The 12280-nt window shown below is 49.0% G+C and overlaps 1 protein-coding gene across 7 annotated transcripts in view; it reads right to left on the reverse strand.

Moving 5' to 3' along the window:
* Nucleotides 1-12280, reverse strand: part of Gxylt2 (glucoside xylosyltransferase 2) — a 69064-nt gene that overhangs the window by 10258 nt on the left and 46526 nt on the right. For 4 of the 7 annotated variants that reach the window (XR_007106294.1, XM_047534999.1, XM_047535001.1 and 1 more), the window contains 2 exons: nt 9658-9909; nt 6208-6331 (listed from right to left, as the gene is read on the reverse strand). Coding sequence is in view for 6 of the 7 variants with exons in the window: in XM_047534999.1 (XP_047390955.1) it covers nt 6208-6331; nt 9658-9909 (376 nt within the window). In the remaining variant the exon portion in view is untranslated. The remainder of the gene's footprint in view (nt 1-6207; nt 6332-9657; nt 9910-12280) is intronic. The other 3 variants (XM_047535003.1, XM_047535002.1, XM_047535004.1) reach the window with 2 other exon arrangements.

Genomic DNA, 12280 nt, shown 5'->3' on the forward strand with positions numbered 1-12280 from the left:
ACGGAATTTCAGGCAGAATTCAATTCACATCTTCACAACCCCCTGCAGAATCTGCCAGAACAAGAAATGCAAAATATATACTGAGCACACAGTCCACACAAGCTTCGTTCACTGCTCCTCTGCAGGGTACTGGTGTCAGTGCGTGATAAGGGGCTGCTTCTGCCCTCAGGGATTTATCCCTTGGAAGGGAGACTGTGCACAGTAGGAGCGAAAGGAACATGTACTGTCAGCAGTCACAGGAAGGAGAGCTCATTTCCAGGAGGTGAGGTGACAGGATGTTTCGGTAAGCCTTCACGTGGACTCAGGCATTTGGTAAGAATGGAATTCTCACAGCCAGGAACAGAGGCTTGGAGGAATATTTGAGGTGGAGAAAAATGGTGGTAAAATGTGTGGAAATAAATGTATGTGTATATTTGTGGTACTGGGCATTGAACCAGGGGCCTCACACATGCTAGTGCTCTACCCCTGCATCCCTGGGCCTTTTATTTTTTATTTAGAGAGAGGGTCTTGCTAAGTTGCTGAGTCTGGCCTCAAACTTGCGATCCTCCTCCCTTAGTCTCCCAAGTAGCTGGAACTACAGGTGTGTATCACCATACCTAGCTCAGATTGTGTTTTAGAAAAGATCTTAGCTTTCCTGGGGCAAAGGTAATCTTTTCAAAAAGAGAGGGCAAAAGGAAAAAAAGTTGTCACATAAATACATTACTTTGTACAATTCACAATAGCCAAGTGATGGGACCAGCCCCAACGTCCATCAACAGAAAAATGGATAGAAAAAGGTAGTATAGATAAACAGTGAAGTTTTACTCAGTCATAAATAAGAATGAATTATGACGTTTGCCAGTAAGTGGATAAAACTGGACCACTTCATGCTAAACGAAATAAGCCAGACTCAGAAAGGATCATTAGAGTAGAGCAGCTGGGGCATGATACTGATGAAATTATGTTACCTGCAGTACAATTATGGCATCATGAATCCCCCTATCTTGTGTAATTATAATGTACCAATAAAAATTACTTTAAAAATATATTGCTCTGGCCTAAAATATTCAAAACATAGAAATCTATATAGGATGCAAACAACTAACTTTGGGTCAAGTTTGTGAAGCAAAAGAGGATGAGCTTTGTTCTTTTGAAAGGAGATGGGGAAGCTCATCAAACTGGAGGCAGCGCCGATGCGGGGCAGAGGAGGCAGCTCCAGCCGTCTGGGCTGGGGACTGATGAGTGCCACTTGTCCACACCGTGGCTGCTGTTTGGTTCTTGGGCTGCAGAGTTCAGTTCACAGGAGATGGTCTGACTGGTTTAGCAGGAGTCACAGGAAGGGCAGGGCGCATGCAGTGGCAGAGGAGAAACTCTCCTCAAGACACGGTGCTGCGACTGAAGCAGAGGGACGTGGAGAGTGGCCATCAGGAACATCAGATCTGCCTTCTATTCACAGCTCCACTTTGCAGGGGTTTCACTTTGAGATCTCCATTTCCTCAGAGGGGAAGGGAAGATGGGGCTACGGTAGCATCATGAAGAGGGCTGAGACGGAGCCGGCGCAGGTCAGCGAGGCGACCCTGAGCGCACCAGGGTGGTTATCTAGCGCGTGATCAATAGCCTGTTCTGAAATGGGTTTATTTTAAGCATGATTATCAGAGGTGTCAAAGTCTGATGTTTGAAAAAGACAACCCAGGAAAATGCTCAGGTGGATTACCCACTGCTGAAGAAATAACAGTGAACGATTTTAAAATCCCGAATCCGCAAAAGCTCAAACACCGTAACTTATGAAAAGTTCTTTCAGAGCCAACCTATCTTGAGCCCTTGGTCTTTGCTATTTTTCTCTCAATTTTATATTAAGAAGCTCTTGAACGGACTGTCCGTGTGAAACCCTGGTGTTCCTGGGGGTCCATGCTGGCTTTCAGGGCTCAACCACCTGCAGAGCATCGTGTGAGCCGGCCGCTCCTCACGTTTCTGTTCCTTAACACTCCCGGGGTCCCTGAGATCATGGGGTAGTTTGTGCCCAACCCTTTGACTTCATAGTGGACGAGGCTGGTCCCTGTGAGCTACTGTGCCAACAGGGTTGCTTGCACTGTTTGAAGTGTCCATTTTTGTAATGCCCCTTCCTGGGACAAAGCTTTCCCAGCCTTCTATTTTCTTCCAGGATGCACCTTGTTCCGGAGAAGGCCATGCCGTCCTCCAAGAGGACGTTCTGATCTAGGAGCCCCTCGCTCCTTCCGGGCTTGCCGGCCTCTGCTCAGCTCCTCATTTGCTCCTTCCCGCCACCATCATGCCAGCAGTGGTTCTGAAGGATGCGGTGTTATTCTTCGGGAGTCTTCTTTTCCAGTAAAAGGCAAGTTTCACGAAAGCAGGAACTTCGTCTCTCAAGTCTGATGCTATATCCCAGCACCTACCCAGTGGCGGGCGCCCAGCAGGTTCTCAGAAACCCACCACTGGACGAATGAATGAAGTGGAGGCTGTGCCCTCCTCTGCCACGGGGACGGCTGTCCTTCCTCTCACTCGTTCCTTCTGCTGCTTCTCTCCTGTTCCTGGCTGTGGCCTCTGCCTCCACCTGCCTGCCCCTTCACTCCGTTCTCCTAATTCCATTCATCCAACCCACACTCTGCAGACCAGCTTCCCTGAGGTGCTGAGCCTCCCACGGGGAAGGCTGCCAGGCGGACAGCGCCCTCACAGACCTGCGGCTTCCACTCCTCTCTGGTGCTTGGTGTCAGGGCTTGTGGACTTCCCGACGCCCCACCCTGGGGTTGGCCACGGTTCCCTGAGCAGTTCTGCTGTAAAGCCGCTGGCTCTGTTGACCCCAGAATGCGGCCTTCACAGCCACTGGATGCTGGGGGCTTCTGGCGACTGCACACGCAGGCCAGGGCTCCAGTGATTCTGGGAGGAGGAAAGGAGGCTTAAATAAGCCCCGTCCCTCGTGACGGCGGCCCGTGACCCTCCTTCCTCCTTCGTACGGCACACTCAGCCTGCGTCTGCCTGTGGCCATGGCGGGGCGCCCTGCTGGTCTGCTCCACCTGGCTGGGTGCTCTGCCTTGTATCTGTACCTGGTTGGCTTCATTTTCTTCCTGCCCTCAGCCCACTTTTCTAGAAATGGCCCCAGAAGAAGCAAACCTAGGTGGTCATGTCAACAGAGAAACAGCACATGATGCCTTTCACGGCTGGTCCCTTATTGACTGGATTGTGAGTGGTCTTCATGGCTGAGCCAGTCAGAGTCTGTCTGCCTGCTTTGCTCTCTTTCTTGAGTTGGAAACATAAGAAATTCATCATTTCTGCTGGTGGACTCCTATGGTCCTACTGACTTGGGCCTGACCATTAGGAGGGGCCTCGGGCAAACCAAGGCTGTCTGGGAGACAGCATGCCATCAGACAGGCATGGGGAGGAGCAGAGTGGCGGAGACCACCAGCCTCTCGGGCCTCAGCGCTTCCCACACCATCCTCCTGGAGCCTGGCGCGGCCTGACCCGCCTGTCATGAGAGCTGCCTGGACTCTTACCAGGTCTTCCCCTCACTTAACCTGCCTCCGTAGAACCCAAGTGTAGTCACCTCCATCTCTTTCTAGAGAGTTCTTTGGGCTCATGTCAGATTTACCTCTTCCATAGAACTCTGCTCTTGACTCAAACTCACCTGTCAAGATGGGAACTCAGTGTCCTCCCTAGAAAAAGCAGGCCTGGCTGCCCCTGGCTGCCAGAGGTGTCCCTTGGGAGGAGCCGCCTGCACAGCCCCACGGGCTTCGGCCACCTCTCCTGAACCAGTTTATTACCCAGCATTGCAGTTACATTCCACAGCCCTGTACTATCTAATTATAGCAAGAGTTTTAAAGTAGTTTTAAGCTAATGACTTTAAACACATTTTTAAAAACAGAGTTACTGGCTACAGAGGACGCTAATAACAATGGCATTCCAGATGTGCCTCAGGTTTTATGTGCACAGCTTCATCCAAAGCAACCCAAGCAAGCATCACATCAACAGGCTGCCTCCCTCTCTGCCTCCAAGGGGTAGGGGTGACACATCTTGTTTCAAATATAGTTGGTCTGGGTTCCAGGAAGTGCTCACAAGCCATGAAAATGGAGAACAACTGGGAGTGGGATGGATGTTGCTGGATTTCAGTCAGAAGGTCTCTTGCTTAATAAAGTGCCCAGGTGAAGTTGAAACAAGACCAAAGTCAGCCAACAAAGATCAGGGAGTTAACCTAGCAGCGATCTAAAACTTGGCAACTTACTTCAAGCTGCTTGGAACCAGGATTTGAACCAACTTCCAAGTCACTTTATAATGTTTATTTAGTGGATCTAGGTAGGAGTACTGAAGCCATTAAACTCAGCTGGGTTCAGCAACCATCAAGGACAGGAGACTCATGGCTGATTGCAAGGCTGCTTACCATGGCCTCTGAAGAGCATTTACTCACTGCTCTTGTCCTGAAATGATCTGCAGCAGGCTGTGAGGGTTTCTGAGGAGGCAATCATGCGGACCTTTTGATGCCTCCACAGACAAGATAGAGAGGTTTCTGTCACATCGTTTCAGCCAACAACAGAAAGGGAAATGGAATACTTAGCGGAAAGAAACAACGTAGCAGAAAGATCCCTTACGGATACCTGCCTGGCACGCAGGGTCCTTCACCCCACCACTAAGAACCTGCTTCCGGCTTGGCCCGGAACAGAAGCTCCTGGCTCTCCATCCCTGCTCTGACTTTCACTGGATGTGCTCTAGGGTCATTTCACTCCTTTCCCTTGATTTCTTTGTCAACTGGGAATTACATTCCCAGGATCCTGTGAGTATTAAATAAGAACATGCTCAGACTGGCACCTGCCACTTGGTAAATAATGAATGTTGGCCACCATTCCTGAGCTCCGTGTGCCTGCCCTGCTGACCCACGCTGGGGCCACTCACTTCTCTCCTGGGGACGTGGAAATGGGGTGAAGGTGGTCCTTGAGTGTGGCTGCACCTGTGCCATGAGAGCCTGGTGCTTTGCTCTGAGCCCTGAGGGGCCGAGAACCACCGACCGTCTTTACAGAGACGGGCAGCTTCAGCGAGAGGAAGCGGGTCCCTCGGGGGCTCCTGGGCTCCCTGTCCTGCAGCAGCGTAGGACCGGTCCGCTTTCCTAGCCCTGGCTCGCTGAGACACCCATTAGTTTACTTAAAAAGACTTGTTTGTGCTCAGACTAAATCCAGAGGTCTTTTTTTTCCTTTTTTTCAATCAAGAATCCCAACCAATACACCTATATCTAGAAAAAAGAGGAACTCTGCTTAAGGAGAAAAGGCGGAGGTGCTAACCAGCGGTCCTCCTACTGTCAGAGGAAAAGGGACTGAAGGTGCCACAGGCCAGCTGTCAGGACCTCCTCTTCCTCACTGTGCTGGGAGTCTGTCCCCAGCTCCACGTCGACTTGCTTTTCTTTTCCGGGATTTGACCCTTCTTGATCCAAAGACATATGGTATTAGGTTTTAAAGCAGATGGTTTTTTTAGGTACATAGTAGGTGCTTCAAGTGTGCCCAGCAATCACAGGTGGACTTCTCTATCAGTAGGAGTCTCTACTTAAAGACTTTTAAAGACAAAGCAAAGGCCTGAAGAGGGTGGGGTAAGGGTTGCTTCTTTTCCCTACAGATTTTTTCTCAAGGAGAAAAACCTGGTTTTGATTTTAATGACATTAAATAAGGTTTTAGCAAAGAAGGAAATTTTATTAGTTGTAGGTATTAACATGAAAACCCAGACCAGAGATTTTCATTTCCCTCCCTCCCCACCAAATCACCAACTTAACAATGTAAGAATTTACTTTTCTCTAGTCAAAAAGGAAAAGGGATCTGGGGATCTGAGTTCTTACGCAGGGATCCCTTCACCCTGGACAAGTGGCTCAACCCCAAGGACCCCGAGAACCATTCGATTCAGCAACTGCTCATGCTGCGGAGGCCTCGTGCCTGGTGACCCTGCTGTCCTTCATTCCGTTTATCCCGTCAGTCGTGACTACTTCCGGGAAGCGTGGTGTGGAAACACTGCACAGCTATTCTCTAAAACTGGAGGCCAGTGTTGGGGATTTCAACAGCTGGGCCTCTGTGCCTGTAGCTGAGGTCCTCCATCAGACGCAGGGGGCAGAGGAAAGGCAGCAGCAGGGAACACAGGCCCCTGTGCACGCTCAAGCCCAGTCAGCAGCAGCCCAGGCCTGGAAGGTGCTCTCGGAATGAGGTGGGCGTCCTGCTACGCATGTGGCACTTGTGAAAGAGAACCTACCTGGGTTGAAATAAAAAATAATGTTTAGCAAGTCCTGGTCTCCCCACGTGATGGCATTCTTGTATGTCTGGTACAGAGGGTACAGCATGTCCTCCCAAGCCAAGCCTGTCGGGGTCATGCTGTTCTGGAAAAGAGAAAACCATCAGAGCAGCTGAGGCAGAGCCGGCAACTTGTCCACGGGGGAGCAGGCAAGGGCTGTTCCCTTCCCTCCCAGGACAGAGTCCACAGAGGGCGCCACTAGCCTCAGGCCCAGGACAAAGCAAAATCAGGGCCGCAGGCGGGGGTTTTTCCTGGTTGTGTGTGGGTACTGGATGGGCCAGGACCGGTGGCTGGAACTACAGTTTCTATTCTGAAAACCACGCCTGAAACTGAACCTATTTTGTAGGCTTTTTTCTTGTCTCTGAAGTAAAGAAGCATAGTAGAGATGGCAAAATGATGGTATCCTAATTTAAATAATTATTTACTTTTAAAGTAACACATTAATAAACTAAATATTCAATCACTACATAGAGATAAAAAATACAAAAAGTAAAGATATTTCTTTCACTATCTTCCTCCATACCAATTTCCCCAGAGGCATCAACGATGAATGATTAACAGTCTCAGGCGTTCTGGATATTTCTAAGGCATCAGTGTGAAACACCACAGCACCATGATATAGAGTGAGCACACCACAGCGCCATGACATGGAGTGAGCACAGTACAGCACCATGACATGGAGTGAGCACAGTACAGCACCATGACATAGAGTGAGAACACCACAGCGCCATGACATGGAGTGAGCACAGTACAGCACCATGACATAGAGTGAGCACACCACAGCGCCATGACATGGAGTGAGCACAGTACAGCACCATGACATAGAGTGAGAACACCACAGCGCCATGACATGGAGTGAGCACAGTACAGCGCTATGACATAGAGTGAGCACACCACAGCGCCATGACATGGAGTGAGCACAGTACAGCGCTATGACATAGAGTGAGCACAGTACAGCACCGTGACATAGAGTGAGCACAGTACAGCACCATGACATGGAGTGAGCACAGTACAGCACCATGACATGGAGTGAGCACAGTACAGCACCATGACATAGAGTGAGAACACCACAGCGCCATGACATGGAGTGAGCACAGTACAGCGCTATGACATAGAGTGAGCATAGTACAGCACCATGACATAGAGTGAGAACACCACAGCGCCATGACATGGAGTGAGCACAGTACAGCGCTATGACATAGAGTGAGCACACCACAGCGCCATGACGTAGAGTGAGCACAGTACAGCGTCATGACATGGAGTGAGCACAGTACAGCACCATGACATAGAGTGAGCACAGTACAGCACCGTGACATAGAGTGAGCACACCACAGCACCATGACATGGAGTGAGCACAGTACAGCGTCATGGCATGGAATGAGCACACCACAGCGTCATGGCATGGAATGAGCACAGTACAGCACCATGACATAGAGTGAGCACAGTACAGCACCATGACATAGAGTGAGCACAGTACAGCACCATGACATAGAGTGAGCACAGTACAGCACCATGACATAGAGTGAGCACAGTACAGCACCATGACAGAGAGTGAGCACACCACAGCGCCATGACATAGAGTGAGCACAGTACAGCGCCATGACATAGAGTGAGCACAGTACAGCGCCATGACATAGAGTGAGCACACCACAGCGCCATGACGTAGAGTGAGCACAGTACAGCGTCATGACATGGAGTGAGCACAGTACAGCACCATGACATAGAGTGAGCACAGTACAGCACCATGACATAGAGTGAGCACACCACAGCGCCATGACATAGAGTGAGCACAGTACAGCACAATGACATAGAGTGAGCACAGTACAGCGCCATGACATGGAGTGAGCACAGTACAGCACCATGACATGGAGTGAGCACAGTACAGCACCATGACATGGAGTGAGCACAGTACAGCGCCATGACATGGAGTGAGCACAGTACAGCACCATGACATGGAGTGAGCACAGTACAGCACCATGACATAGAGTGAGCACAGTACAGCGTCATGGCATGGAGTGAGCACAGTACAGCGCCATGACATAGAGTGAGCACACCACAGCGCCATGACGTAGAGTGAGCACAGTACAGCGTCATGACATGGAGTGAGCACAGTACAGCACCATGACATAGAGTGAGCACAGTACAGCACCATGACATAGAGTGAGCACAGTACAGCGTCATGGCATGGAGTGAGCACAGTACAGCACCATGACATAGAGTGAGCACAGTACAGCACCATGACGTAGAGTGAGCACAGTACAGCGTCATGGCATGGAGTGAGCACAGTACAGCACCATGACATACAGTGAGCACAGTACAGCGCCATGACATAGAGTGAGCACACCACAGCATCATGACATAGAGTGAGCACAGTACAGCGTCATGACATGGAGTGAGCACAGTACAGCGTCATGACATGGAGTGAGCACAGTACAGCACCATGACATAGAGTGAGCACAGTACAGCGCCATGACATGGAGTGAGCACAGTACAGCGCTATGACATGGAGTGAGCACAGTACAGCACCATGACATAGAGTGAGCACACCACAGCGCCATGACATAGAGTGAGCACAGTACAGCACAATGACATAGAGTGAGCACAGTACAGCGCCATGACATGGAGTGAGCACACCACAGCGCCATGACATCAGAGCGAGCACAGTACAGCACCATGACATAGAGTGAGCACAGTACAGCACCATGACATAGAGTGAGCACAGTACAGCACCATGACATAGAGTGAGCATAGTACAGCGTCATGACATAGAGTGAGCATAGTACAGCGCCATGACATCAGAGCGAGCACAGTACAGCACCATGAAATGCTTGCTGCATGTAAGTTTTTCTCACTTGTTATCTCAGAGATCTTACCAGTCTCACACATTAACCTGCTCCTTTCTCATGTTTTGCCGCGCTGGGGACCAGTCACAGTGCCTTGTGCGTTTTGGGCAAGTGCTCTACCACCACCCCTGAGCTCTATTCCCACCATAATTAACATTCTTCTTAATATGAGGATAGCCTACTCGTTCTTGTTTTACTGAAGTTATTTAGGTGCTTTTCAGTTCTTTACTAGGATAAAATATGAGACCACAAACACCCCTGCATCAATATCTCTGTTCACGTATGTCAACATGTCACTAGAGTAAGCCCCAACATTTCTGAATGGTTTTGAAAGGCTACAGCGTATTCCTGGATGGACACCATGGAAGCTTTACATTCCATAGCCGTCTGGGCTTTCCCCAAACAAATATCCCATAACTTTCCAAAGTAAACCCTTTCCTCTAGGGACTTCCATCCCCACTGGCAGGCCACCTGCTACAGTCCTTGAATCAGCATATCCAAGGTGCAGGCATGTCACTATTGAAAAGACAACTTCCAGCCTTAAAAAGGAATTCCAAAGCACTCTTACCTTGAACTGGGCACTTCTTATCCGAGTTAAGTTCATCAGCATGACCCCTGAATTAACTCCCGCAGAGCCGTAAAAAGGGTGGCGAGCAAAGCGGCTATACCAGCCGATCTTGGGGATTTCATGCTCTGGGGCCATGGCTGCAAGCTGGGTGGAATTAAACTGCCTCAGAAGCTTCCAGATATCATCGACGGGTCTCAGAAAGAGAACGTCAGTGTCCACATAGAGCAGAGAGTCCACGTCCTTCAAGATCACCTTTGTGTGGAAGGGAGACCAAACAAAAGCATCAGAAAGGAAGTGGCCTGATGGGAAGAGTGTCACCAATGTGTCAGAAATTCCAGAAAGGGCACCCATCTTAGCTCCTGTCCTCCCTTCTCCTTTGACCTGAGGGATAAGTGTCAATTGAGGAGTGCAGACTTAAGGTATTTCTTGATCTAGATTGGCCCGATTCTAGCTCCTCAGGCCACATCTGATGAGGGCTGAAAACATCAGCACCTTACTGGGGCGCTCTCGAGTTCTTCCATCCTTCAGGAAGGCCACTGTCTTTCTTAGTTTTTCCCTGGAAGAGTCAAGCATTAGAAAACTTGAAGTGGACCATCCATAAACCAGTTTATGCCAAGCTTTGCTGTGGATCTGTCCCTGGATCCATGTCTTCTATGGTGATGGATGTGGCACTGCGTCTTTTAAAATGCATTTCTAGCAAGGATTTGGACTTGGGAATAGGCAAAAGAAGTCATTGGCCAGCTTTGTTGGTTGATTGAAGACTGGCAGACTTTTTCCTGTAAAGGGCTAGACAGTAAATATTTTAGTCTCAACTCTGCTGCCGGAGCAGGTAAGGAGTACTGACAACATGTCAGTGAACGAGAGTGGCTCTGCTCCAACAGAACTTCGCTTGGGAACACTGAAATTTGAATTATATGTCATCTTTAGATGTTGCAAAATCTTCTCCTTTTGCTTCTTTTTCAATCATTTAACATGTAAAAGCCATTCTCTGCTCACAGGCTGAGTTTGATGATGAGACTGTTGCAGATAAGTCAAGCCAGCTTTCCCTGGGTGTGTTCTCTGTGCTAATTGCTTAGTTTCCAAGATCTGCCCTGGGTTCCAGACTTTGAAGGCTTAGTTAGTAAATGGGCATTTGCCCAACTGCCCCCCAAACCTAGGACGAGTGTAACCCAGGAGGGAACTGAATCTTCAGGGTCCCTGGCCTCACTTCCTCCTCACCCCGTAACGACATGCGTGTGTGGGGCCTTCGAGCGACCACCAGTTTTAGTTGAGGCTGTGAGGGTGCAGCGGCCCTGAGGGTGTGGGCACCCTTGGGAGACTGTGCATCAGAGAACTTGCTTCTCTGCCTCACTAGAACAAAAGGAGAAGGCGGCTGTCTGCAAGTCGAGAGAGAAGAACCCAGCCCTGCTGGCACCGCGGCCTCCAGAATGGTAGAAAAATAAATTTCTGTCGTTCAAGCCATCCAGTCTATGCGGTGGAGTACTGAGGATTAAGCCCAGGGCCTCATGCGTGCTAGGCAAGCACTTTACCACACAGCTACGTCCCCAGCCCTTTTTAGGTTACTTTGAGTTAGGGTCTTGCTGAGTTGCCCAGGCTGGTCTCCAACGTCCGATCCTCCTGCCTTAGTCTCACGAGTAGCTGGGACTACAGAACACTGCGCCTGGCCAGTCCATCATACTTATTATGGCAGGCAGGGACCATATGATATAGGTATCACAGGAATTTTGGGCTTGAGTGATTTCCAAGCCTACATGAGTAGCCACAGGATTTCTCTTTCATGAATTAAAGCAATGGTAACAGTGTCCACTTTATGCCCTTGCTGCTCTGCCACTGCAACCGATTTTTTAAAATGGACTCTTTTCTTTCTCTTCCTCTCTCCCTGCTCCTCCCTAAGCTCCCCGTCCCTAATCTCAAGGGAAGAAAGGCGATCCTAGGTGATCCCCACCCTAGGCAGATTTATATGTCCCTGAGCACACACCCACCACAGGAAGGAAGTCACCCAGACTTTGGGGATGGCACCAGAAGAACTCAGAAATGACTGTCCCCCAAGTTAACAAGTGAATCACAGCCCCAACAGAGAACAGGGGGAAGGCAGCCTTTGAGTCGCCTCTTTGAAAGCCTCCTGTTCCTGCTGACGGTCAGAATCACAGTCTCTGGGACAGGAGTCCTCTGTGTTTCTCCTTTGCTAGTAAAACAATAAACCTCCTTTTTCCTTGTTCTCAAAACCATGTCCTTGTTATTGGATTGGAATCAGGGACAAAGACCGAGCTTTCGGCAACACAATGAATTTTACAAATCAATAAGATAATATTAAAAATAATGATCATCCACATTTCACAAATGAAAATGATCTTGATACCTATCTTAATAATTTGAAGATACTAATTTCAGAAGTAGGACAAATTCTGTAAATTGAAAACAAAAGTCTTTTAAAATATTTACCACATTCTCCTTTTATCTTATTTTTCTATGCAAAGGTAAAATCTTTGCTGACTTTTTAAAAAATTATAATTCAAGGGTACTGACTGTGGAGGAAAGGCAAATTATCTATGAAAGTACTAATGAATACACTTATTTTTCTTTTTGTGGTACTGAGCACAAATCCAGGATCTCACGCATGCTA

This window comes from Sciurus carolinensis, chromosome 19 (genome assembly GCF_902686445.1).
Source record: "Sciurus carolinensis chromosome 19, mSciCar1.2, whole genome shotgun sequence".
In the NCBI taxonomy this organism is placed as follows: Eukaryota; Metazoa; Chordata; class Mammalia; order Rodentia; family Sciuridae; genus Sciurus; species Sciurus carolinensis.